We start from the raw sequence: 26,383 nt of genomic DNA, 5'->3' as shown, positions 1-26,383 counted from the left end.
TAGTTTTTAGTTTGTTTTTAGTTTTAGCTATTTTAGGGGGATATCTGTGTGTGCAGGTGACTATTACTGTGCATAATTATTAGGCAACTTAACAAAAATCAAAGATACAGTATACCCATTTTAATTATTTATTTTTACCAGTGAAACCAATATAACATCTCAACATTCACAAATATACATTTCTGACATTCAAAAACAAAACAAAAACAAATCAGTGACCAATATAGCCACCTTTCTTTGCAAGGACACTCAAAAGCCTGCCATCCATGGATTCTGTCAGTGTTTTGATCTGTTCACCATCAACATTGCGTGCAGCAGCAACCACAGCCTCCCAGACACTGTTCAGAGAGGTGTACTGTTTTGCCTCCTTGTAAATCTCACATTTGATGATGGACCACAGGTTCTCAATGGGATTCAGATCAGGTGAACAAGGAGGCCATGTCATTAGCTTTTCTTCTTTTATACCCTTTCTTGCCAGCCACGCTGTGGAGTACTTGGATGCGTGTGATGGAGCATTGTCCTGCATGAAAATCATGTTTTTCTTGAAGGATGCAGACTTCTTCCTGTACCACTGCTTGAAGAAGTTGTCTTCCAGAAACTGGCAGTAGGACTGGGAGTTGAGCTTGACTCCATCCTCAACCCGAAAAGGCCCCACAAGCTCATCTTTGATGATACCAGCCCAAACCAGTACTCCACCTCCACCTTGCTGGCGTCTGAGTCGGACTGGAGCTCTCTGCCCTTTACCAATCTAGCCACGGGCCCATCCATCTGGCCCATCAAGACTCACTCTCATTTCATCAGTCCATAAAACCTTTGAAAAATCAGTCTTGAGATATTTCTTGGCCCAGTCTTGACATTTCAGCTTGTGTGTCTTGTTCAGTGGTGGTCGTCTTTCAGCCTTTCTTACCTTGGCCATGTCTCTGAGTATTGCACACCTTGTGCTTTTGGGCACTCCAGTGATGTTGCAGCTCTGAAATATGGCCAAACTGGTGGCAAGTGGCATCTTGGCAGCTGCACGCTTGACTTTTCTCAGTTCATGGGCTGTTATTTTGCGCCTTGGTTTTTCCACACGCTTCTTGTGACCCTGTTGACTATTTTGAATGAAATGCTTGATTTTTCGATGATCACGCTTCAGAAGCTTTGCAATTTTAAGAGTGCTGCATCCCTCTGCAAGATATTTCACTATTTTTGACTTTTCTGAGCCTGTCAAGTCCTTCTTTTGACCCATTTTGCCCAAGGAAAGGAAGTTGCCTAATAATTATGCACACCTGATATAGGGTGTTGATGTCATTAGACCACACCCCTTCTCATTACAGAGATGCACATCACCTAAAATGCTTAATTGGTAGTAGGCTTTCGAGCCTATACAGCTTGGAGTAAGACAACATGCATAAAGAGGATGATGTGGTCAAAATACTCATTTGCCTAATAATTCTGCACTCCCTGTAGACGAGTGTGTCTTCGTTTATTAGAGCCAGGTGTCCATGTCCCGGAAACCATTCTTTTGATTGGACAAGGTGATGCTACCTGGCTCATAAAGGAGGACACATGTCTGTTTGCAATTAGCAATGAATAAGCACATGGTGTGAAACGCATCTGCTATCCTGTTTGTCTTGTATACATGTTCGACGTTGAACCTTTGATTTGAATAAATAAACTCCAGTTTCTACTTTCCTGGGACTGGAAGTGCCGCTTTCCTTTCTACACAATACATGGACTTCTCAGGTTGCAGACCTTGGTGAGCACCTAGTCTTGCAGGACTGCCGCAGTTGCTCGGGATTCCTTTTGGTTCAGCTGACAGCCTTTTTAGCAGTGATTTGTTTTTCTTGCTTCTTTGTACAGCTTGTAATACAGTGTATATTTGCTGTCCTCTCAAAATAACTGAACACACAGCCATTAATGTCTAAGCCGCTGGCAACAAAAGTGCGTACAGTGCGTAGCCATTTTCCTACCCTGGTGTCATGTGACTCAGTGTTACAAGGTCGCAGGTGTGTTAAATTTGGTGTGATCTCACTCTCTCATACTGGTCACTGAAAGTTCAACATGGCACCTCATGGCAAAGAACTCTCTGAGGATCTGAAAAAAAAGATATGATGCTCTACATAAAGATGACCTAGGCCAGTGATGGCAAACCTTGGCACTCCAGAGGTTTTGGAACTTCTTTTTCCATACCCCTGTATGTTGTGGTCTTTAAGGTGCCCATCTAATAAGTTTTTTCTTTAAACTATAGATGCTCCCTGCTGATACCACTGCTTGTGGAAGAGAATTCCACAGTCTTACTGCTCTGACAGTAAAGAACCCCTTACGTAGTTTAAGGTTAAACCGCTTTTCTTCTAGTTTTAGTGAGTGGCCCCGTGTCTTATTTTATTCCCTTTCTCTGAAAAATTTGTTCCTTATGCTATGGTCACCACTACAGTATTTGTACATTGAAATCATATCCCCTCTCAATCGTCTCTTCTCTAGAGAGAATAAGTTCAATGCTTGCAGTCTTTCCTCATATTCCCCTTATTATCTTTGTTGCCCTTCTCTGGACTCTCTCCAGTTCCAGCACATCCTTTCTGAGGATCGGTGCCCAGAACTGGACGGCATTTTCAAGATGTGGCCGGACCAGAGTCTTGTACAGTGGGAAAATGTTCTCTTTTATTTCTGGAGTGAATCCCCTTTTTTATACATGCCACTATTCTGTTGGCTTTGCTTGCAACGGCCTGGCATTGCATGCCACTGCCAAGCCTGTTGTCCACTAGGAAGCCCAGGTTCTTTTCCATCTTATTTTCACCCAGAGGTTCCCCCCCAGCGAGTAACTTGCACTCGTATTTCGGACACCCAAGTGCATTACCTTACATTTTTCTACATTAAACCTCATCTGCCATGTACAGTCAGCTCCATAAAAATTGGGACATCAACACAATTCTAATCTTTTTGGCTCTATACACCACCACAATGAATTTGAAAGGAAACAAACAAGATGTGCTTTAACTGCAGACTTTCTGTTTTAATTGTAGGGTATTTCCATCCAAATCAGGTGCAAGGTGTAGGAATTACAACAGTTTGTATATGTGCCTTCCACTTTTAAGGGACCAAAAGTAATGGGACAATTGGCTGCTCAGCTGTTCAATGGCCAGGTGTGTGTTATTCCCTTATTATCCCATTTACAAGGAGAAGATTAAAGGTCCAGAGTTCATTTCAAGTGTGCTATTTGCATTTGGAATCTGTTGCTGTCAACTCTCAATATGAGATCCAAAGAGCTGTCACTATCAGTGAAGCAAGCCATCATTAGGCTGAAAAAACATAACAAACCCATCAGAGAGATAGCAAAAACATTAGGTGTTGCCAAATCAACTGTTTGGAAAATCCTTAAAAAGAAAGAATGCACCGGTGAGCTCAGCAACACTCAAAGACACAGAAGACCACGGAAAACAACTGTGGTGGATGACCGAAGAATTCTTTCCCTGGTGAAGAAAACACCCTTCACAACAGTTGGCCAGATTAAGAACACTCTCCAGGAGGTAAGTGTATGTGTGTCGAAGTCAACAATCAAGAGAAGACTTCACCAGAGTGAATACAGAGTGTTCACCACAAGATGTAACCCATTGGTGAGCCTCAAAAACAGGAAGGCCAGATTAGAGTTTGCTAAACAACATATAAAAAAGCCTTCACAGTTCTGGAACAATATCATATGGACAGATGACCAAGATCAACTTGTACCAGAGTGATGGGAAGAGAAGAGTATGGAGAAGGAAAGGAACTGCTCATGATCCAAAGCATACCACCTCATCAGTGAAGCATGGTGGTGGTAGTATCATGGCGTGGGCATATATGGCTGCCAATGTAACTGGTTCTCTTGTATTTATTGATGATGTGACTGCTGATAAAAGCAGCAGGATGAATTCTGAAGTGTATTGGGCAATATTATCTGCTCATATTTAGCCAAATGCTTCAGAACTCATTGGACGGCACTTCACAGTTCAGATGGACAATGACCGGAAGCATACTGCGAAAGCAACCAAAGAGTTTAAGGGAATGAAGTGGAATGTTATGCAATGGCCAAGTCAATCACCTGACCTTAATCCGATTGAGCATGCATTTCACTTGCTGAAGACAAAACTGAAGGGAAAATGCCCCAAAAACAAGCAGGAACTAAAGACAGTTGCAGTAGAGGCCTGGCAGAGCATCACAAGGAATGAAACCCAGCATCTGGTGATGTCTATGCATTCCAGACTTCAGGCTGTAATCGACTGCAAAGGGTTTGTAACCAAGTATTAAAAAGTGAAAGTTTGATTTATGATTGTTAATCTGTCCCATTACTTTTGTCCCTTAAAAAGTGGGAGGCACATATACAAACTGTTGTAATTCCTACACTGTTCACCTGATTTGGATGTAAATACCCTAAAATTAAAGCTAAAAGTTTGCAGTTAAATCACATCTTGTTTGTTTCATTTCAAATCCTGACCTGACTGTATAATTCACTACTGCAGTGAAGTCAGTGCAAAACTGCTAAAAAAAAAGGTAGGCAACAGCTACACAGTGGATTGGACTGGAGCCAGTGGACAACCTCTGCAGTATGGCACTCACTGCAACTACTGCAGTCAGTGCAATAACAACGAAATGAGTTTGGCTTTTACCCATGTTCTGGATGCGGATGAGCTGGTGTTCCTTGATCTGGTCCTATCATGTGAAGTCGGTGGGAGGCAATTCCTACCTCCATTATTCCAGCTGTCACCACCCATCATGGAAGAATAACATTCAGAGAGGCCAGTTTAACAGGTTGAGGAGAAACTGTTCTAAAGATAGTGAGTACCTCTCTCAGGGAGTTCATATGTCTCAAAAATTCCTAGAGAAAGGGTATCCATCTGGATTGGTTAAGAAGGCGTTTGACGAACAGATTGTTTCCAGCCATCCCAAGGGATCTGTGGCGTCAAATAAGAACACCAATGGCGTTAGGTTTATCACAACCTTCAATGACCAATTCTCTTTAATCGGTAAAATTATAAAGAAACACTTTAACATTCTCAAATTAGATCAGAGATTGGCTCCCCTTTTACCACCTACACCTCAGATCACCTTTCGCAGGGCCAGAACGGTAAAAAACATTCTGGCACCAAGCAAACTCAAGAGTACAACGACTGGCCCCCTATCGGACATTAGAACGTTCTTTGATAATCAAACAGGGGTGTTCCAATGTAGGAAGAGGGGCTGTCTAACATGGCAGTTCATCAAACATGGACGGACCACGATCTGCGATGGGTCAGGCAGGGAATACCAGATCAAGCAGTTCATCACATGCTCCACTGACTATGTGGTGTACTTTTTGAAGTGCCCATGTAATTTATTATCTGTAGAACGGACTATAATAACCATGCGAACCCGGATAGGTGAACACCGGAGTTTAATCCACAAAGGGTGCGATTAAACATAGCGTCCCCCGCCACTTCCTACAAGTCCACAAAGAAGATCTTAAGACGCTTGAGGTAATGGCTATAGAATCCATCCCTAAAGGCACCTTGACTGACAATGAGAGATTCTCCCTCTTATGTAAGAGGGAGACCTTTTGGATATTTAAATTTGGGTCCTTGGCCACTGGGGGCTTGATTGAGGAATTGGAGGTACACACAATAATCTAATCAATCTGTGCGTTTTTTTTTTTATATTTTTTTTATGTATATATACATATATTTTTTTTTATTTATTATTATTATTATTCTTATCCTTGCATCCAGTTATTTTTATTTTTATCTGCATTTTTCATTATTTCTTCTCAAATTTGCAGTTTTATGTTTGTACCAGTACTGAATGCATATGTCCATATGTATGAATCCATATGTATCATTACCAACTGTTTATGCAGTAGCAATTGCTTTTATCTATGTTCCTTTTCTATAATTTTCATAAGAGTGGATGTTGAGGGGTTAATGATGATATCGAGACACTGGGTGCCTGCCCCCTTCTCCACCTTAAATGTTCAGGTTGCTGTTCCCCCTGTGACTTTGAAAAAGCACAGCAGTGCGAAACATGTCGTCACGGCAACCCTGATGCTTTCCAGGCCGGGTCCCGATGCTTGCTGACGTCACTTCCGGGTAGCGACCTCTGCTGTGGATACCTCCGAGTGGCGGCTCCGCGGTACGTCTACACTGCTCCGGTGAGAGCAGCCACACTATCGGGTGGGAGGAAGCCACGCGACCCTACCGGCTGGTCCGGTCTGCTTTTGGCACATAAGATCCTTCTCCCTCCTGCCTGGTTCCCTGTTGTGATCATCTACACAGTTCCGGCTCACCCAGCAGTTCGGTCATCCTGTGACCCTCCCAGCAACGCAACGCCACAGATCTGGTTTGGAACACATTCTATTATGTTTTAATCATCACTACTTTTTACCGAGGAAAGAGGAGCAGAAAGGTATCTTCTAGCACGAGAAGCAAGTCTTTTGTAGCGTGCCTCATTTTCTTTCCAATACTGAAGAGGATCATTACTGGTTCCTTCAAATAGAGATGTAGAGATGAAGTTCATCATCCAGGCTCATTATTGCAGATTCTGATGAATCCTCCGCATGAGGCCCCAATAAAACGCTGGACATGGCATCTATTTGACCACGATCAATTTTTGGACATATTTCTCCTGCATCCTGCTCTTCCACATCAGAATTCCTTCTCTTCTTGACTTTTCTTTTCGTGAGGAGAAAACTCCGGCACCTTCTGTTGAATATCTTCTGTCAGCCATTGTTTTGCCTTGGCCAATACATCATCAGAAGAGAAAGGATGGTTCTTGTATCGAGGATCCAAAAGACATGCAAGCACAACCACAACATTTTTATTCTCCTCATGCTTCTCAAACTGTTTGGCGAGGCTGTCCCTCATGGCCTGCCTACATGCTTTAATGCCACGTGTGTTGGGTCCTTCATTCTGTTGAAGAAATATCTTCAGCACTCTCACACATGGGATGACAGAGGACACGGATGAGTCGTAATGACTCCCCTCTAGTGTCACTTCCTCAATGGGTAGGAGCTTCTCAATAATGTTGGCTGCTATGTCCCACTGATCAGCAGTAGGACAAGAATCTCCTCGAAGTCCATATTCACCAGAATATATAGTGAGAGCTCGCTTCTGCTCCAGCATCCTTTGTATCATGTGTAGCGTTGAGTTCCATCGTGTTGGAACAGCCTGTATCAAGTTGTTTTTGGGTAGGCCAAGGTCTTCCTGAATGCACCTCAGTCGCTGCATGGCAAGAATAGAATGGTGGAAATGGCCTGTGCACTTCTTCAGCATGCTAATAATGTCAAGCAAAGCTTTCTGGTTTGACAGACCTTCATTTACCACAAGTTGGAGGGTGTGTGCCTTGCAACTGAGGTCTGACACTTCAGCAAGCCTCAGACCTTTAACCATGTTCGCTCCGCTGTCTCCCAGCACAAGCATCACTCGGTCTTTGGTGATTTCCCCATTCTTCTAGCATGCCTACAAACATTTCTCTAATGTACTCCCCAGTGTGGGATCCTTGCATCACTTTTGTATTCAACACCGAATGCCTTCTTGTCCATCCGCTGTCAATGAAGTGGCATGTGAGACTCATTAGTGATTCTGTTTGTCCTGACCAACAATCAGCCGTGAATGAGAGTGAGTTGCCAGCATTCTCTGGTTGCAGCATAATCTTTACTTTGTCAACGACCTTTTGTTTTGGTGAATCTTTTACAGCATTTCAGTTCGATAAAATTTGTCACTCTTCCGTGTGTACCTTGGCTCAAGTATGGACAGCAACCGCTTAAATCCAGATTCAGACACTATTGTAAATGGCTGGTTATCAGTGACAATCATCTCTGTGATTACTCTGTCCAGCAGTTGGGATCTTCCATCCGATTTTAGCCACCTGTTTTTTTCTGAAACCTATGTTATTGTTGCCTGGGATACTGATGTTTCACCTTGTGATTCATTTTTGTTTTTTCTGTCCTGCATGAAACAATTCAACATGATGAACTCTTAGATGGGCCCAAAGATTAGACATATTTTTGTTTTTTGCAGTTATTGATCCCATGCTTACATTGTTTTTGCAAGTGTTGCACAGAGCTGCTGATTTTCCTGGAGATGGAGAAGAGAAATAGTCCCAGACCACACTTTTAATTTTTCTTACTTCATACATCTCCATTGAAACTTTAAAAGACCCTAATATAGGCTTAAAGAAAATGGCTGGCTGGCACCCTGTGGTGATGAGTGGCTGGCACCCTTTGGTGGGTGGCTGTCTGGCACCCTTTGGGCGGTGGCTGGCTGGCACCCTGTGGTGGGTGGCTGACTGGCACCCTGTGGTGGCTGGCTGGCTAGCACCCTGTGGTGGCTGGTTGGCTGGCACCCTTTGGCTGGCTGGCACCCTTTGGTGGCTGGCTGGCACCCTTTGGTGGCTGGCTGGCACCCTGTGGTGGCTGGCACCCTGTGGTGGCTGGCTGGCTTGCACCCTGTGGTGGGTGGCTGGCTGGCTGACACCCTTTGGTGGGTGTTTGGCTGGCTGACACCCTTTGCTGGCTGGCACCCTTTGGTGGCTGGCTGGTACCCTTTGGTGGTGGCTGATACCCCTTGGTGGTTGGGTGGCCCCCTTTGGTGGCTGGCACCCTGTGATGGGTGGCTGGCAGCTGGCACCCTTTGGCTGGCTGGCACCCTTTGGTGGCTGGCTGGCACCCTTTGGTGGCTGGCTGGTACCCTTTGGTGGTGGCTGGCTGATACCCCTTAGTGGTTGGGTGGCACCCTTTGGTGGCTGGCACCCTGTGATGGGTGGCTGGCAGCTGGCACCCTTTGCTGGCTGGCTGGCACCCTTTGCTGGCTGGCTGGCACCCTTTGGGTGGCTGGCTGGCACCCTTTGGTGTCTGGCTGGTACCCTTTGGTGGTGGCTGGCTGATACCCCTTGGTGGTTGGGTGGCACCCTTTGGTGGGTGGCAGCTGGCACCCTTTGATGGCTGGCTGGCACCCTTTGGTGGCTGGCTGGCACCCTTTGGTGGCTGGCTAGCACTCTGTGTGGTGGGTGGCTGGCAGGTACAGTCATGCAGGGCTTGTGGCTGGCTGGTACACAGACCTGTGGGTGTGTGGGACGGGGTGGCTGGCTGCCACTGGGCTGCTGTGGGTGGCCGTGGCGGCTGTGTTACACAACGTGCACTGTGTCTGTGACTGGTCACTGTACTGTAATTTTGATAAGAACTAGACGATCACTCACTGTCCCGACCGACTGCACAGCATGCAGACTCCAGTGTGGCCGCTGCGGGTAAAACACACTGTAACGAGGCTGAGGGAGGGGTGGCCTAAGAAGGCCGCAGAAGCTGCCTAGTACACGGAGGTGCGTGGCGCAATATCGGCAATATTGGTACCCGCCGGGGCCGATTACGATATATTGGGGAAAGTGCATATCGGCCCCCGATATATTGGTGTTGCCAATAATCGGTCGATCTCTAAAAAAAATATCGCATTCTTAACCCAAATCAGGAAATTGTATAGAACAATGAAAATACCCTCTGTTACTGTATTATTATTCATATGTAACTGCAATAATCTAATAAAAAAATTTGAAGCAGAGTTTAGAGAAAAGAACACATTTTTTTTTTTTTCCAATATTCCTTTTTGATGAACAGGATGAAAAACTTTAAGGATATGAAATCGGATTCATAATAGGTGCATCAAGGAGGCAGTAGACAAAGAATGACAGCTGTTTTGTGAGACAGCCTAGCTGAAAAGCAGAGAAATATATGGCAGGAAAGGAAATAGTTGTGTGGAATACAAGGAAACAAATCTGTAAAAGATAAGTCTCATTCCGAAAAACAAAACTCATACCAAAAATATCCATCTTGTACCCGATCAGGAACATTCGCATCAGCCTAGTGCTAGTCAGGGGAGTATGTACCACGAGGCAAACAAGGCGTTTGCCTGGGTCTGCATTTTTTCAGGGGGGTAGTGTCTGTACCGAGATGATTCCAAGAAAGTGTTTTTTTGTTTTGTTTTTTTTATAATCGGCGGCGGTTGGTTGGCATGTGATGGCAAACGGAGTGGCTCACTAGCCGCTCGATTGCTATTACAAGCAGCGAGAGGGGGCGCTCCCCTCCTGCCACCTTCCGCGGCTCTACTGTCCCACTGGGAGACCTGTACGACCAGCTGGCGCGTCTGCCGGCTGGTCGGACAGCCAAGCAAGGCCAATCCTGTTAGTTCGTAACAGTAAACTGGAAGCAATGACATGACATCGCTTTTGGTTTACTCAGTAACTATCGGTGCCAGTTTTTAAAAAATCTAAAGCATTCAAAAACACAGATCTTGGTGTTTTGAATGCTTTTATGCGCATAGGCGAAATTTGGGGTCTTCTAGACCCCAGATCTCTTCATAAAGAGTACCTGAGTGACTGCCTATTGCCGTCACAAGGATGTTTACATTCCTTGACAGCAATAAAAGTGATTAAAAAAACTAAAGCCGTGTAAAGAAAAAAAAATGTAAAGTGCCCCTGTCCTCCCATGCTTGCACATGAAGGCGAACACGTGCGTCGGTCCTGCATCCATGCAAATATTGATCGTCCAACACGTGAGGTATCACAGCGAATGTCAGATCATGGGCAGTCATTCTAGCACCAGACCTTATCCGTAAATCTAAAGTGGTAATCTCTAAAGGCTTTTAAAGTGTCACCTATGGATAGTAAAATTTATGTTGTTTGGCGCCATTGCATTGGCGTGCACAATTTTAAAGTAGCTGGGGTGGTACAAATTTAGATGGGGGGGAGCGCCCGTTTTTAGTCTTGCCTAGGGCAACACAAAACAAATACACCACTAGTTCCAGTATCACGTAGGGATACTTTAAAATAGAATCTAAAAAAACCTACACCTAACACATTAACGTACTCGTACATAATATTTTAGTGTAGTCAAGGGACAGTCTGACAGTGTATAAAACATCAATTATTGTGGAAGCGAAGCCCCAACCCGTTATTGAAAAAAATTTGAAACTCGCGCTCAGCCACTATTGGAGCGAGACTGCTGCACTAAACAAGTTCCTGAATACAGGACCTACATAAATGTAGCTTAAAAGAAATGTGCCGTCTCTTTTAATTATCACATATTCTAGCCAGTGATATACAGTGGGTACGGAAAGTATTCAGACCCCCTTAAATTTTTCACTCTTTGTTATATTGCAGCCATTTGCTAAAATCATTTAAGTTCATTATTCTTCCTCATGAATGTACACATAGCACCCCTTACTGACAGAAAAACACAGAATTGTTGACATTGTTGCAGATTTATTAAAAAAGAAAAACTGAAATATCACATGGTCCTAAGGGTCCTATTCAGACCCTTTGCTCAGTATTTAGTAGAAGCCCCCTTTTGATCTAATACAGCCAGGAGTCTTTTTGGGAAAGATGCAACAAGTCTTTCACACCTGGATTTGGGGATCCTCTGCCATTGCTCCTTGCAGATCCTCTCCAGTTCTGTCAGGTTGGATGGTAAACGTTGGTGGACAGCCATTTTTAGGTCTCTCCAGAGATGCTCAATTGGGTTTAAGTCAGGGCTCTGGCTGGGCCATTCAAGAACAGTCACGGAGTTGTTGTGAAGCCACTCCTTCGTTATTTTAGCTGTGTGCTTAGGGTCATTGTCTTGTTGGAAGGTAAACCTTCGGCCCAGTCTGAGGTCCAGAGCACTCTGGAGAAGGTTTTTGTCCAGGATATCCCTGTACTTGGCCGCATTCATCTTTCCCTTGATTGCAACCAGTCGTCCTGTCCCTGCAGCTGAAAAACACCCCCACAGCATGATGCTGCCACCACCATGCTTCACTGTTGGGACTGTATTGGACAGGTGATGAGCAGTGCCTGGTTTTCTCCACACATACCACTTAGAATTAAGGCCAAAAAGTTCTATTTTGGTCTCATCAGACCAGAGAATCTTATTTCTCACCATCTTGGAGTCCTTCAGGTGTTTTTTTAGCAAACTCAATGCGGGCTTTCATGTGTCTTACACTGAGGAGAGGCTTCCGTCGGGCCACTCTGCCATAAACCCCCGACTGGTGGAGGGCTGCAGTGATGGTTGACTTTCTACAACTTTCTCCCATCTCCTGACTGCATCTCTGGAGCTCAGCCACAGTGATCTTTGGGTTCTTCTTTACCTCTCTCACCAAGGCTCTTCTCCCCCGATAGCTCAGTTTGGCCGGACGGCCAGCTCTAGGAAGGGTTCTGCTCATCCCAAACGTCTTCAATTGAGGATTATGGAGGCCACTGTGCTCTTAGGAACCTTAAGTGCAGCAGAAATCTTTTTGTAACCTTGGCCAGATCTGTGCCTTGCCACAATTCTGTCTCTGAGCTCTTCAGGCAGTTTCTTTGACCTCATGATTCTCATTTGCTCTGACATGCATTGTGATCTGGAAGGTCTTATATAGACAGGTGTGTGGCTTTCCTAATCAAGTCCAATCAGTATAATCAAACACAGCTGGACTCAAATGAAGGCGTAGAACCATCTCAAGGATGATCAGAAGAAATGGAAAGCACCTGAGTTAAATATATGAGTGTCACAGCAAAGGGTCTGAATACTTAGGACCATATTTCAGTTTTTCTTTTTTAATAAATCTGCAACAATGTCAACAATTCTGTGTTTTTCTGTCAGTATGGGGTGCTATGTGTACATTCATGAGGAAGAAGAATGAACTTAAATGATTTTAGCAAATGGCTGCAATATAACAAAGAGTGAAAAATTTAAGGGGGTCTGAATACTTTCCGTACCCACTGTACATTCAAATGATACACAATATCCTAAAATGTCTCACATCATGTGCAAAATAATAATATGCAGTAATAAAGTGCTAATTAGTTAACAATTAATATAGACTAAAACTTAAATATCAAATGTCCCAAATCAAAGTGAAAATCAAATGAAAGTGCGAAGTACAAAAAATTCATAAATAAGTGAATAAAATGAACTAAATAATAATTCATATTTTCAAAAAAAAGTCTATCCAGGTGCTGGAAAAAGTGATCTGTGCTCAATATTGTAAAAGGTACTTCTATGTCACAACTGTGCTCCTTAGGATAAACAGGCTGCTTACCAGACCAATAGGATCTCACACAAGGAGATCATCAGCGCTTTAGTGAATTCCACTTTAGAGGACTGACAGTCTTGCGGTCTTGATTTAGAAACCACATAAGTCATCCCTTGCCGTGATACCCCACTGTGAAAGGATGGTAAACCGTTTGGACTCAACCAACCAACTTTGGCATGCACATGTGTCCGAAACAAGGAAGAGCACTCCTAGCGCTACACTGTAGCTTAAAGATTTATTAGGTAAAAAGGTATTGCACTTATAAGATATAAGAAATGTACGAAAAAAAAAAGAAATGTACGAGCAAACAACTCCGGTAAGCACGGCCGCAACTTGTCTGAGCACGCTGATGTCCGAACAGCTATCTCCGCTTGTATCTGTATATGTTTATCAAGCTTTTTACTCTTGAGAAACCCTTGTGAAAAAGTTTGAGATCTTGGAGGGCCACCTGAAAACATTTTCAGATCTACAGCCCATGGAGGATTGGTGTAATCTGTGAGCTGCTGATATGAAAACCATTATTTTTAAAAATCGCATTAAAAAATAGACTAAATATTCAAAACCTCCTTAATGTGAAACATGTGTTTTTTTTTTTTTTTCTGCACAGATACTCATTTCTGTGTCGAACTTGAGATAAGCAGTGTACAGGACAGAGCACAGGGGGTCAGGAGGGCAGTTGGGAAGAGCACAGGCAATCAGGAGGGCAGAGCACAGTTTGGCAGGAGTTCACATTACAATGAGGTTCAGAAAGGCACAGTACTAAGGAAGAGGGAGTGATGAGTGCGCAGTACAGAGAAGCAGCTGGGCAAAATACTGGGATCAGGAGGATACAGTACAGGGAAACGGGGGGGGGGGGGAGTGCCAGGAGGGCACAATACCAGGATGAGGAGGTCACAGTACGATAGGGTCAGTAGGGCACATTTTTGGGATCGGTAGTACGTAGTGTGGAAGTGGTTTCCTCATGCAGATCGGTGCAGGGAAGCTGCTGTATCTGTTCTGGCGCACTAATCCCGCCAGCCCTCCTCTCTCATCAATCCCATGTGATATCACCTGCAAGTACCGAGGATAGACAGAAGAGGAGGGCTGGCTTGGACTGGCACAGGACAATGAAGTATGTTGCTTCCCTGCGATGCTCTGCAGTAGTAGGAATTGATGGAGGGTCTGCTAGATGGGTACGCGATCACCTGCCTTCAATTGATGGGTAGGTTGCGGTGGAACCCCATTTGAGAAACCCTGGTTTAGAGAGTTTCACAGCAGCATGAGATCTGGAAAGCTTTTTTAAAAATTTCAGTTTGAATGGTGAGGCTAGTAGAGGTAACCTGCATAAAGTAAGATTTACATTTGGAAAATGGATAACATGCAAATGAGAATAAAACATCTAACTGTAGCATTGTTTTATTTAACTGTAGATAACTAATGTTTAATTTATAGAAAACTGATATTGATTGGACAGTTTAAATTGTGTTTTTGTCACTGAGATCCTGAGAGGACATTTTATATCCAGTGTGAAGCTATATAGCAAGATTGCCCCCCTGTGCCTTACTTGGCTGTGTAAAACAATGATTTTTTTTCCAATTACTTGTATTAAAAATTGAACTCTTGGCCCTCAGCTATTGTTGTCCAGGGAAACTTGTTCATATTTGAGTCTCATATGTACTGACCTGCATTTGTATTAAAGAAAAGCCACTAAATTTGTGAGTTGCGCAATAAAAAAACCTGACATATTTTGTCTTGCTGTTCTCTGCTTACTGTATCGGTGCAATCCTCTTTGAGCAGAGCAGTTGTCTCATCCATTATATCACTCGTCCTCTTCTAAGACCCTTTGAACATCCTTTTATCTCTGTTCATAGCTGGCACCCTGCTCCTGCCTTACATGAGGTCAGCATTTTGCCTGTGTTCAAACAAATGCTAGAACTGACTCCTTTATCAGTTTGCCAGGAGACTGATCAAGTACATCCTGTGTAAGCCTGGCAATCACAGACAGATTTCCAGCCTGCAGCTTCAAAAGCCAGAAATTAGCAGATATATCAGAAATCAAAATATATTACTGTGCTGCTAGCATTACTTTATCATCTTGACATATAATGGACTCTTTTATAAATACTATGTGTATGAATTTGTACCAAGGACTTGATAGCTTTCCTTATTTGTATGTATTTGGGTTTGCATTTTAGCTTTTGAAAATTTAAAATGTTGAATCTTATCTGTATTTTTTTCTAAGATAAACTAAGACTTAGGATATTATGTATTCAACAGACTCTTTCAGTTTTTTAGTGTTTATGACTTGGCACTGGTAATTTTTCAATAACTTACTGAGGTTTCAACTATGAATAGAATTAACAGGGGAATGTTGATGGCAAAGTAGTCCATCTAGCTGACCATTTGAGACATTGTTCTTTGTTTAGTATTCAGTTTACTCTGGATTCACAAAATAAACAATGGAAATGCATCATGAAAGCCAGTATGGGCAGAATTTCCTCCCAACCATAAAGATGCCCACATATAGAATATACCTTTTTTTATCAGAATAAATATCTGTAATGTTGTGTTACTTTTCCTCATTTTTTTAAATAACATCTTATGGTTACATTTTTTTTTCATTATTTTTCCAAAATTTGGTACCATAGTTTAAAAAATTAAAGAAAAAAAATCTACCAAAATGTATACTACACATTGAATATCCAGGGATGTCTACTTTTTGTCAATTTTTTAAAAATATTTTATTTTATAAATAATATCCGTTAATGTGTTTAATAATAGTGTGTGTGTGTGTGTGTGTGTGTGTGTGTGTGTGTGCATGCATCTAATAAAATTTGAATATCATCAAAAAGTTAATTTTATTTCAGTAATTCAATTCAAAAAGTGAAACTCCTATATTTTATATAGATTTGTTAAACACGCAATTCTTTTAATTTTGATGATTATAGCTTTCAGCTAGTGAAACCCCAAAACTCAAAACTGTATCAGAAAATTGCATAAGACCAATATAAAAAAAAAAGGATTTTTAATACAGAAATGTTGGCATACTGAAAGGTATGTCCATGTACAGGATAGTATGCACTCAAAACTTGGTCGGGACTCCTTTTTGAATGGCATGGAGGCAATCAGCCTGGGGCACTGCTGAGTTGTTATGGAAGCCCAGGTTGCTTTTGATAGTGGCTTTCAGCTCATCTGCATTGTTGGGTCTGGTGTCTCTCATCTTCCTCTTGACAATACCCCACAGATTCTCTATGGGGTTTAGGTCAGGCGAGTTTGCTGGCCAATCAAGCACAGTGATACCATGATCATTAAATCAGGTATTGGTACTTTTGGCAGTGTGGGCAGGTGCCAAGTCCTGCTGGAAAATGAAATTCGCATCTCTATAAAGCTAGACAGCTGAGGAAAGCATGAAGTGCTCTAGAATTTCCTGGTAGAGGGCTGCGCTGACTTTGAATTTGATAAAACACAGTGGATCAACACCAGCAGATGACATGGCTCCCCAAATCATCACCAACAGTGGATAATGTTGCATTCCATTTGGAAATCAAGGTCCCAGAGTCTGGAGGAAGAGTGGAGAGGCACAGGATCCAAGTTGCATGAGGTCCAGTGTGAAGTTTTCACAGTCCGTGATGATTTGAGGAGCCATGTCATCTGTTGGTGTAATTCACCGCTGTAACTCACTGCTATAGGCAAGCAATGTGTACAAAAAAATAAATAAAAACCTTATCACTTTCCCAGAGTAGTACAATGTTACTATGGTAACATTATATTGCTCTGGTCAGTGTGGTTTAAAAAAAAAAAAAAAACTTTTTTAACAAATATTTTTATTGGTTTTAGAAGTATACAACAGTACAACGTTCAAAAATAGGGTAGGTTACTTCAAAAAAAATTGTACAGATGCTTCGTACAGTACAAGGTCAGTGAAATAACGAATAACAAGTGTGTTACAAAAATATGTGTCGAGTTATAAAGAACCACATGTTTGTTTGTTTTTTTGTTTGTACTGTCAAACAAGATAGACATTTTTTATGTGCAGTAAGGAGGAAATATATATTGTTCAGTATGGCCACAGTTCAGCTTTAGCTGTATGGTGACATTTGAAATCAACATGAAAATATAGTTTTGGTATTAATCAAAAATTAGTAGCATGCACATTTGCTTCTCCTGATATTTTCACACAAATCCAGGAAATAGTCAAACATAGGTGTACTTTTAATAAACAGAGAACAGCCGTGATCCTCAGGATCACGACTGATCTCTGATGAGTTACCGTTTAGTTAGCTGAGATGAGGAGCAGAGAACATGTTCTTCTCTTCTCATCACAGTACATGATATATATATATATGTGTGTGTGTGTGTGTGTGTGTGTGTGTGTGTGTATATATATATTGTATGTACTTGTGTGTGTGTGTGTGTGTGTGTGTGTGTGTATATGTATATATATATATATATATACTGTATGTACATACATATATACACTGTATATATACTGTATGTGTGTGTGTATAGATCGATAGATATTCAGTTAGTTTTCATGTGTCAGAACATGTCATTACGAGTGCTTTTAAACTTTGGTTTCACTTTTAAAACTTGGCGGCACTGTAATCTCACAAAATCTCGTGAGATTACAGGCAGTCCACCCAGTTATACAGGGATCACGGCCGTTTTCCTCTGATCACCCTTTGAGAATTGAAGTTTTGGGCCACCTAAACTGGGTGCCAGAGTTGATAATTTTTCTCTGAGAATTGCCGAGAAGTGAACTGAGAGAAAACTTCTCAGTTTACTAAACGTACACCAAAAAGAGCCAGTTGTGTCAATGGAAAGTCAGCATTGTTGTGCACATCAGATCACATATTAAGGGGCAGTTCACACTAGATGCAGTGTGAATTTACAGCAAATTCGCTGCAAATCTGCACTGCATCAAAATCGCAACTTGTTCATGCAAACTGATTGCAGTGTATGTTAGGTTAACAACACCCCGCAATCAGTTTGCAAAATGCAGTGCAATTTGCAGAATCAGATCGCATAGGTGTGAACACCCATGCGATCCGATTTGGGAGCGGACATAAAAAAGTTTGGTTCCGAATGCAATGTGAATTTAGCCATATAGTTTGTATGGCTGAATTTGCATAGTAAAGACATTGCATGTGATCTGTACAGCAATGCTGTGCGAATCACATGCGATGTCTGGCATCACACTAATGTGAACTGGCCCTTATAGGACTAACCACGTGGTGTTTCTGTCCAAGTTTCTTCATTAGGCTCTTATTTAGAAGAAGTAACTTTTTTGTTTTGTTTTTTAATTTTATTTCAGCTGCTGTTGTCAGAGTGTTTTGTTGCATAGCAGAGACTTGATTTTACAGAATGAATTTATAGCTGTAGTATGAGAACATTAGCCAGTAATGATTTTATTTCAGAACAAATTGTACTGTTTTGTATCACATTGACTAATGTGTACTGTATAATAACCTGTCCTTTTCTCTTCTGTGTTACAGACTCATCTTAGCTGCCAACCGAGATGAATTCTATCACAGACCTGCCAAACCAGCTGATTTCTGGGGAACCAGTAATGAAATCCTTAGTGGTTCGTATGAATATAGCAAAGCTTGACCATTTATTTTTCTCTCATTCTTCTGCTCTGCTTCATTTATTATTATATTAATCAGTTACTACTTGACTTGCCATCATCCCTGTAGGCAGTAAACTTAGTGTATGGTTGCTGTTACTGAACGCCTATCACTTCTCGTATAGTGCTAAGGTTCTTCCAAGCACTTCCAATCTTTTGTTCGTAACGTTTTGTCTTGTTTTTGAAGGATTGGACATGGAGACTGGGAAGGAAGGAGGAACTTGGCTGGGGATCACAAAAAGAGGGAAGTTTGCAGCACTTACAAACTATTTGCAACCCAAAATAGATGTCAATGCCAAGGGCAGAGGTATGTCATGTTAGTTGGGTTTTTCTGTAACACCAGTATAAACATTATATTATTCGATGAGCAGCTATACTAAGTTCTAACATTTACATCTGGAGTCAATAGCCACAGAATAATCCCGAAGATGCAAGGTTCAGTTTCTGAGACTAATATCTCCGAAAAAAAAAAAAAGGTTAGACTTCTTTTAAGTGTAACTACAAGCTTGGTGCCCTTACACCTATATTAAAGCTTCTGCTGCCAGGCTATACTCACCTGTCCCCAATCCAGCGAGATCATCGATCAGCTCACACAGCCGCTTCTCAAATTCATATTTCCAACATCACTGTATCTGTTTAAAAAGGAAAATAATAATAACATCACTGTACAACTTTTGTTACTTAAACACAAATTAAGTGGAGCTTAAAGCATAGCTCAACTCGAGAACAAAATAAAAAGTAAAATATTCAAACCTGCCAGTCCTTAGATTTGATGGCTAAATTAGTTTTTTCTTTTTTCTTTATTTTTACCTAGTGATCCTGTCAGTAACATATTCATTGTTGTAGGGTGACAAGGCTTTCTAACCACTATGCATCTATAGAAGAGCAACATTGTCACCCTAATAAAGTGTGTTTGGCCTTAAGAATACCCCTCTCGTATTTGTTATTTTCAAAACAGAGGGGGGGGGGGGGGGGGTTCGGAATTATAAAGGTGGGTTAGTAATGCTGCTTGAGATATGGCTTGGGAGTGCACAAGACAGCATTGGATTTCTGACAGGATCCAGAAGTTATTTTTCTGAGTTATAAAAGGTACCTCTGAGGTAAAATTTACCGCAGCTGCCATTGCTGACTTGTTTTTAAAGGTGCAAGTGACAGACCTGGAAAAATTATTGATGAGAGTAAAGTAACTGGGTAGAGAAGTCAGGACCAGGATGATCGTTCCAGAATCTTCACCAGGTCAGCAATGGCACCTTCCATTATTTTATATTCACAGATTCGCTTCAATGGAAAGAGAGGTGGGACTTAGTTGGTAGAAGAGTTAATACTTAATATACCCGTCTAAAATACTCTGAAAACCGTCAAAATAAAGAACTTTCACTCTGATCTTTACAAACATCACAATGTCCTTTTCTAAAAAAATTACTTTTTTATACACCTATAAACCTGTCATTCTTTACAAGTATATACAGTGGGTATAAAAAAGAATACCCCCCCCCCCTTTTTTAAATAATTTAATTTTGTTAATTTCAGCCTGAAATTAAGACAAATACATCATTTTTCTTTTTTTCTTTTACAAAATAATTTTATTGCAAACAAAGTAATTGACACAGTAGTTCAACAAAGATATGGGTACATCAGACATGGCATATAAACAAGTTCCCAACAAGGGAAAGTAAAAAGAACGTAACATGAATTCCTAATGCAATATATCATTCTGAAGGAAGTCCTGAGTCCATGCTTAAGAAAAGCTCAATGTTCCAAGTTGAGACAGGGGATGGATTATAACCTGCACACCAGAGCGTATTGATGGAAGATGTGAGGTTATGCCGCTAGTTGGAAATGAGTATTCATGTAAAGAAGCATATGATATTTTAGGTATGTAGTCATTGTAACCATCTTCACCAGGACCACGCTCAGTGACCCGGTAGGTTGTAAGAACCATTATGCACAAACAAACAATTGAAGAGAAGACTAGAAACATTTTTTGTTTTATCTATCTGCAATGTATGACATCCAAGTAGAAGATATAACACCAACATGTCAGAAAAAAAGTTGGGAAAAAGGATCACCCCCTTGTGTCAGTATTTTGTTGAACCAGCTTTTGCTTCTATTATAGCCTTTAGTCTGTTAGGATATGTCTCAACTTTACATATCTAGACTTTGCAATATTTGCCCACTCTTTGCAGAACTGCTCAACTGCAGTTCAATTTGATGGTGACCTACTCTCATACAAAACTGAGAAAGCCTGAGTAGCAATTCATATACAGCAATGTTTGTTGGGAAACTCAACCAGACACTTTAAACTATTCCACTAATACAAACTCTGTGCCCCCTCAGTCAATATGGCGTCTCATCCATCAGAAATTATGTATATATTCCAAAAATCTACACAAACTTACTCTCCACACCTACCTCCTCTATTCCACCTGCATCTTTCTGCTGGATGGTTGGTATTCCCCTCCCACGCTTTATCTCCATGCACCAAAATGAAAATTCTGGGCCAAAACAGAAACCGAAAATTCAGAATGCCCTTGGCCGAAAACAGAAACCAAAAATTACTATTTCCCCCCAAATGGTTTTAAAATAGTTTGATATGAACATTGATATCCAGAAAAAACAAGCCACCAGTGACTCGAGAGAACATGCTGGGACTTGTAGTCCTGCAGCCATGGGAAACTGATGTTGAAGGCTATACTGTCCCTATAATCACATTATCCCTGATATTAAAGTAATTTAACAGGAAATCATAAAATGTAGCTAATTACACCAATGAGCATACTTGTCACTGATATGATAACCCAGCAGAGCAATGAGTCTCCTATAGGCAGACAGACAGACGTCCTGTGTCAGTATGGAAGAGAGAGAGAGCGATCTGATTGATTTAATGTTCCATTTGAGTTGAAAACATGACCACACATTTTGCAATCATGAAATAATGGAATAAAATAATAAGTTGGAACAGTAAATCTTACAGGCCATGGTGATCTCTTTATTATGCATTGCTATGTTTAGTGATGGAAATCTGAGAGCAGTATGTATAGACAGGAGGTGCCTTCCTCTTCTCACTTACCTCACATGACCTCGGCCAGCACATGCTGCATTACGCTCTATAGGTGTGTCACACAAGGCCAGATATAAGCAAGAAGGGGTAAACAAGTGATATATACGCAATTTATGACCAGGAGTGTGAAAATAAACACCAGCAAATCACTTTACAGAACCAGAAAATAGCAGGCACAAATCACAATAACCTTCTAAGGTCATTTGCTAAGATAAAATGATATGTTTGAGACCTGAAACACAAACATTTCAGATCTGAAACGTATTCAGTGCGGGTCCTGTGGAATGTCAGACAGAAGATGAGAGAGAGAGAGAGAGATTACCTTCCCCAGTGGCAGCACAGAGCACATGAAGGGAGGAGGTTGTTGGAGCAATTCTGGAATAGACGCAGAGGAGGATGAGGAAGATCCTCCTCCGCTCTGCATTCTGGGTCCTCTCCTCGGGACATCACTGGTTGCTAGACGCCAGTCGGCTGGCCATCCTAGTCAGTGTAGCACTGACTAAAGCGGCCGCTGCCCGGCGGAGGAACAAACTGGTCTGTACAGCCCAGCGGAGGAACAAACTGTACAGCTATTAGCGGCTGCTCGCCCACCCACCCAGTGTGCTAGTTCATACACAGCGGCCATTCATTTTCGGCATCTTTGACTTGTTTTCGGCCGAAATGGGATAGGCCCATTTTCGGCCGAAAATTTTGGTTGCCGAAATTTCGGTGCACCACAGGTCAGGAATATTATTAAATCCCTAAAATAGGATCAGCTCCTGGCCCGGACGGTTACTCCTCAGCGTATTCTAAACAATTTATTGACCAATTGACCCCTAAACTGACCTCCTTTTAAATTAATTATTTATTAAAAGGTGGCCACTTCCCTGATGAGATGTTGTTAGCTAATATGTCCCCTTATTCCCCAAAGTAGGAAAAGACCATTCTGAACCTTCCAATTTTCATACTGTCTCAGTTATAAACAATGATTTGAAGATCTTTAGTAGACTTTTAGATAACAGGCTGGCAGCGGTAATATCCACATTATTCTCCCCATATCAATCGGGCTTTTTCCCAGACTGCCAAATTACGGACAATATAAGAATGGCCACTAATATTATCCAAGACACTTGAAGAACTTCGTCCCCCCTTCTCCTATTAAGCTTAGATATCCATAAAGCATTTGATAGCGTCATATGGGAGTGTATACATGCCAGCGCTGCTAAATAAACCTCTTAATACAATCAATCCTCAAATCATACATAATAATCAAATAAATATCAATATAAAGTGCCCAGTGCAGTCCGTGCCAAAAATATGGTGTAATAGTATCCTCCTGGAAATAAATTAATGTCATCAAAAATTCAGTGTAAACTGTTGGCAACTGTGCCCAAAAAGTGCTTCTGTGCTCCAATCTGAAGAAAGTGCTCGTGCTCCCCCTCTGATTCCCTTCTCACCGGAACAAAATGTAATCCAAGCCTGTATGATACAATGACTCTCCGGGGCTGCTTTGCCCTATTCGGATGTTCCCAGAGCCTGTGTCCCAAACACTGTTCGTGTGTGGGATGGCAGGAGGTTGCTAATGGATGATGCTGGCCATGTTTCCCCTCAGTGACACATAAACATAAAGCTTGCCATGGAGAAGTATGTATAAGCAATCTTTATTAGATATAAAAAATCCACTTACAATAAAAAACTTGATACACGCCGTTATGCGGTCCAGTGGTTCAAACACATTCTCTCTGTCCCTGTCACAGAGCCCTCCCCCCCCCCCCCCCCACAGTCAGTAAGCACATGTAGCCATACATTAACCCCTTTGATCACCCCCAGTGTTAACCCCTACCCTGCCAGTGTCATTTATACAGTAACAGTGCATATTATTTAGCTTTGATTACTGTATTAATGTCACTGGTCCCCAAAAAGTGTCAAAAATGTCAGTTAAGGCTGATCGCCGCCATTACTTATAAAAACATAAAAATAAATAAAAAGTCCAAAAATCTATCCCATAGTTTGTAAACGGTAAACTTTTGCGCAAACCAATTAAAATACGCTTTTTGGGAATTTTTTTTTTACCAAAAATATGTAGCAGAATACAAATTGGCCTTAGCTGATGTAAAAATTAGATTTTTAATTTTTTTATTGGTAATGTTTTATAGCAGAAAGTAAAAAATATTGTGTTTTTTTGTTTTTTTTTTTCAAACTTGTGGCTCTTTTTTTTTTTGTTTATAGCACAAAATCTAAAAACCGCAGAGGTGTTCAAATACCACCAAAAAAAAAACCTCTATTTGTGGAAAAAAAGGACATCAGTTGTATTTGGGTACAGCCTCGCACGACCGCGCAATTAAAGTAACGCAGTGCCGAATCACAAAAAATGGCCTGGTCATTAAGGGGGTAAAACCTTCTGAAACTGAAGTGGTTAAAGTGGGCAAAGGTACTCGACAGGGGTGTCCGCTCTCCCCTTTATTGTTTGCTCTTGTTATGGAGCCACTAGCAGCTGCTATTCTCTAACTTCTGGACATATCTGGTTATTCCAAAGCAGGTTCACAATATAAACTCGGCATGTACGTAGACGACATGCTTATATAAATTACTAAACCTACAATCTCCCTGCCCAATTATTTACAGACGAAAGGTCCCACTATCAATCTCACAAAATCAATAGGGATGCTCATTAACATACCAGAGGCTCAATTCCAGGCACTTAAAAATTCCTTTGACTTCCAATGGTCTCAAATCTTCCTATCATCATACTTGGGGGATTCACTTCACACGGTATTTCTTAACAACTATCTCCCCGTGATCTCCAAACTCAAACACTTTAAATATGGAAATCTTACCACATTCTAGGCAGAGTGACCGCAGCATAAATGACAATCTTAACAAAATGACTATACCTTTTTAGACCACTTTCCATTAAAATTACTAAATCATTTTAACGTGACCTAAATAACTTTATATCGGCCGATGCCCCCCCTAGATATTCTAAAGGTTTGCTATACTTGCTGTTATGTGAAAAAAACATATAAATTCAATATAAATAAAAAAAAACTAAAAAATGAAAAGTGAGTATGTGTATACACCACCACCCAAAAAAATATATAAGAACGAAAAATATTGGTGAATTTTAAATGAATTTCACATTCCACTGCAAAAAAGTGACGATATTCTGTGTTGCGCATCAATCTCTGTGACCACAACCAGCATAGAATATTTGCCATGCTCCTCTTCCCATAAATAAGGTGCTCCGCCGTGGGAAGTACAAAACTCTGGTGAACGCAGTATTTTTTTGTATTTCACGCGGTGGAGCATCTTATTTATTGGAGGAGGAACACTAAATATTCTACACTGGTTGTGGTCACAGAGATTGATGCGTAACAATATCGTCACTGTGGAATTCATTTAAAATTCACTTTATTTGCAGTGAACTATGGAATTCATTTACAATTCACCAATATTTGTCATTCTTATATATATTTTGGGGTGGTGCACACACACTGCCGTTTCATTTTTTAGGTTATGTTTATTTATATTGAATATATACCTTTAATTTCCCTAGTGGCACATTCATTCCACCTATGGAAAAGCTACAAAACCAAATTTTCTTTACCATCCCAGGCCTCACCACAAGCAGCCTTTCTGGGAGACTCAACCTCCCCCTCCAGGTCTCCCTAATCTCTCAGAATATACCTGGTGGATAAACTTGGATATTCTCTCTTTGCACAAACCAGTTGAGAACTCGAAGTTCATCTCCTTTCAGGCCCTGCAGGCTAAATATTTTGCTCCAAACAAAGAAATATTTCACTGTTTACAGGTTAAACATTTCTGTATGTCTCAGTTTAAGATAGACACAATGTTAGGACAGTCTCTGTACAAGCATATCTGCTTACGTAACCCTAGAGGCAAAGGTCTCATTTCTGAAATTTATACCTACGTGAACAATCAAAACACTTCAGATTCCCTTCCTTACAGAGTTAAATGGGAAACTGTGTGCTAATTGGAGCATGATATCCTTGAACTGGAATGACTGTATAGACAATTTAAAGAAATATACAAGGTCTCTTTATTTGAGTGTTTCTGTGTGTCATGCCATAATAGGTATATTTGATGAGATGCTAATGCAAATTGACCCACACATTAAATAATTTCTATAATGTTTTCTGTATTGATTAGACAATGTATTAGTAAGGTTTAACATGTCCTATTTAATCCTAAATATTCCCACTGGTTGTTTTATATTCCTAGGTCATCTGGTGTCTAACTTTTTGAACTCTGATCTGGACAGCTTTTCTTACATTAAGAAGATATCTGAAGAGGGACATATTTACAATGCTTTTAACCTGGTTGCGGCAGACTTTAAGTAGGTCTAAATATGTGTTTTATCTAGATTGCTGGGGGCTCATCCTGGTTTTACACTTGGTGTGTACTTATGGAACAAATGATAGGAGGGAATAAAATCCTTGGTCTTTCTTTACGTGAGCTAATATAAAATGTTTCTAAGAAAACGGCACTGATGTGCAGGTCTCAAGGTGTCTGACTTGAAATCTACTTGGATCCAAATCCCAGAACATACATAAGGCCAGATCTCTGCCCAAGTTGAAAGCTGGCTCTTGTTGATCACAGAAGAATTTGATCCCTGCTAAACTGGACATATTTTAAACCGTGTATGACCAGCTTTAGAATTCTTCTGATGCTAAGATTTTCCTCCATGAATTATTT

At 41.2% G+C, this 26,383-nt stretch overlaps 1 protein-coding gene across 5 annotated transcripts in view; it reads left to right on the top strand.

Moving 5' to 3' along the window:
- TANGO2 (transport and golgi organization 2 homolog) overlaps positions 1–26,383 on the top strand; it is a 281,037-nt gene that overhangs the window by 142,177 nt on the left and 112,477 nt on the right. For all 5 annotated transcript variants that reach the window (XM_082259111.1, XM_082259112.1, XM_082259110.1 and 2 more), the window contains exons 3-5: positions 18,497–18,585; positions 18,815–18,934; positions 25,910–26,024. In XM_082259111.1, the coding sequence (XP_082115237.1) occupies positions 18,497–18,585; positions 18,815–18,934; positions 25,910–26,024 (324 nt within the window). The remainder of the gene's footprint in view (positions 1–18,496; positions 18,586–18,814; positions 18,935–25,909; positions 26,025–26,383) is intronic.

This window comes from Pelophylax lessonae (genome assembly GCF_965119305.1).
Source record: "Pelophylax lessonae genome assembly, chromosome: 1".
NCBI lineage: Eukaryota > Metazoa > Chordata > Amphibia > Anura > Ranidae > Pelophylax > Pelophylax lessonae.
The sequence above is the reverse complement of the archived record's forward strand: the minus strand, read 5'-3'. Positions and strand labels throughout refer to the sequence as shown.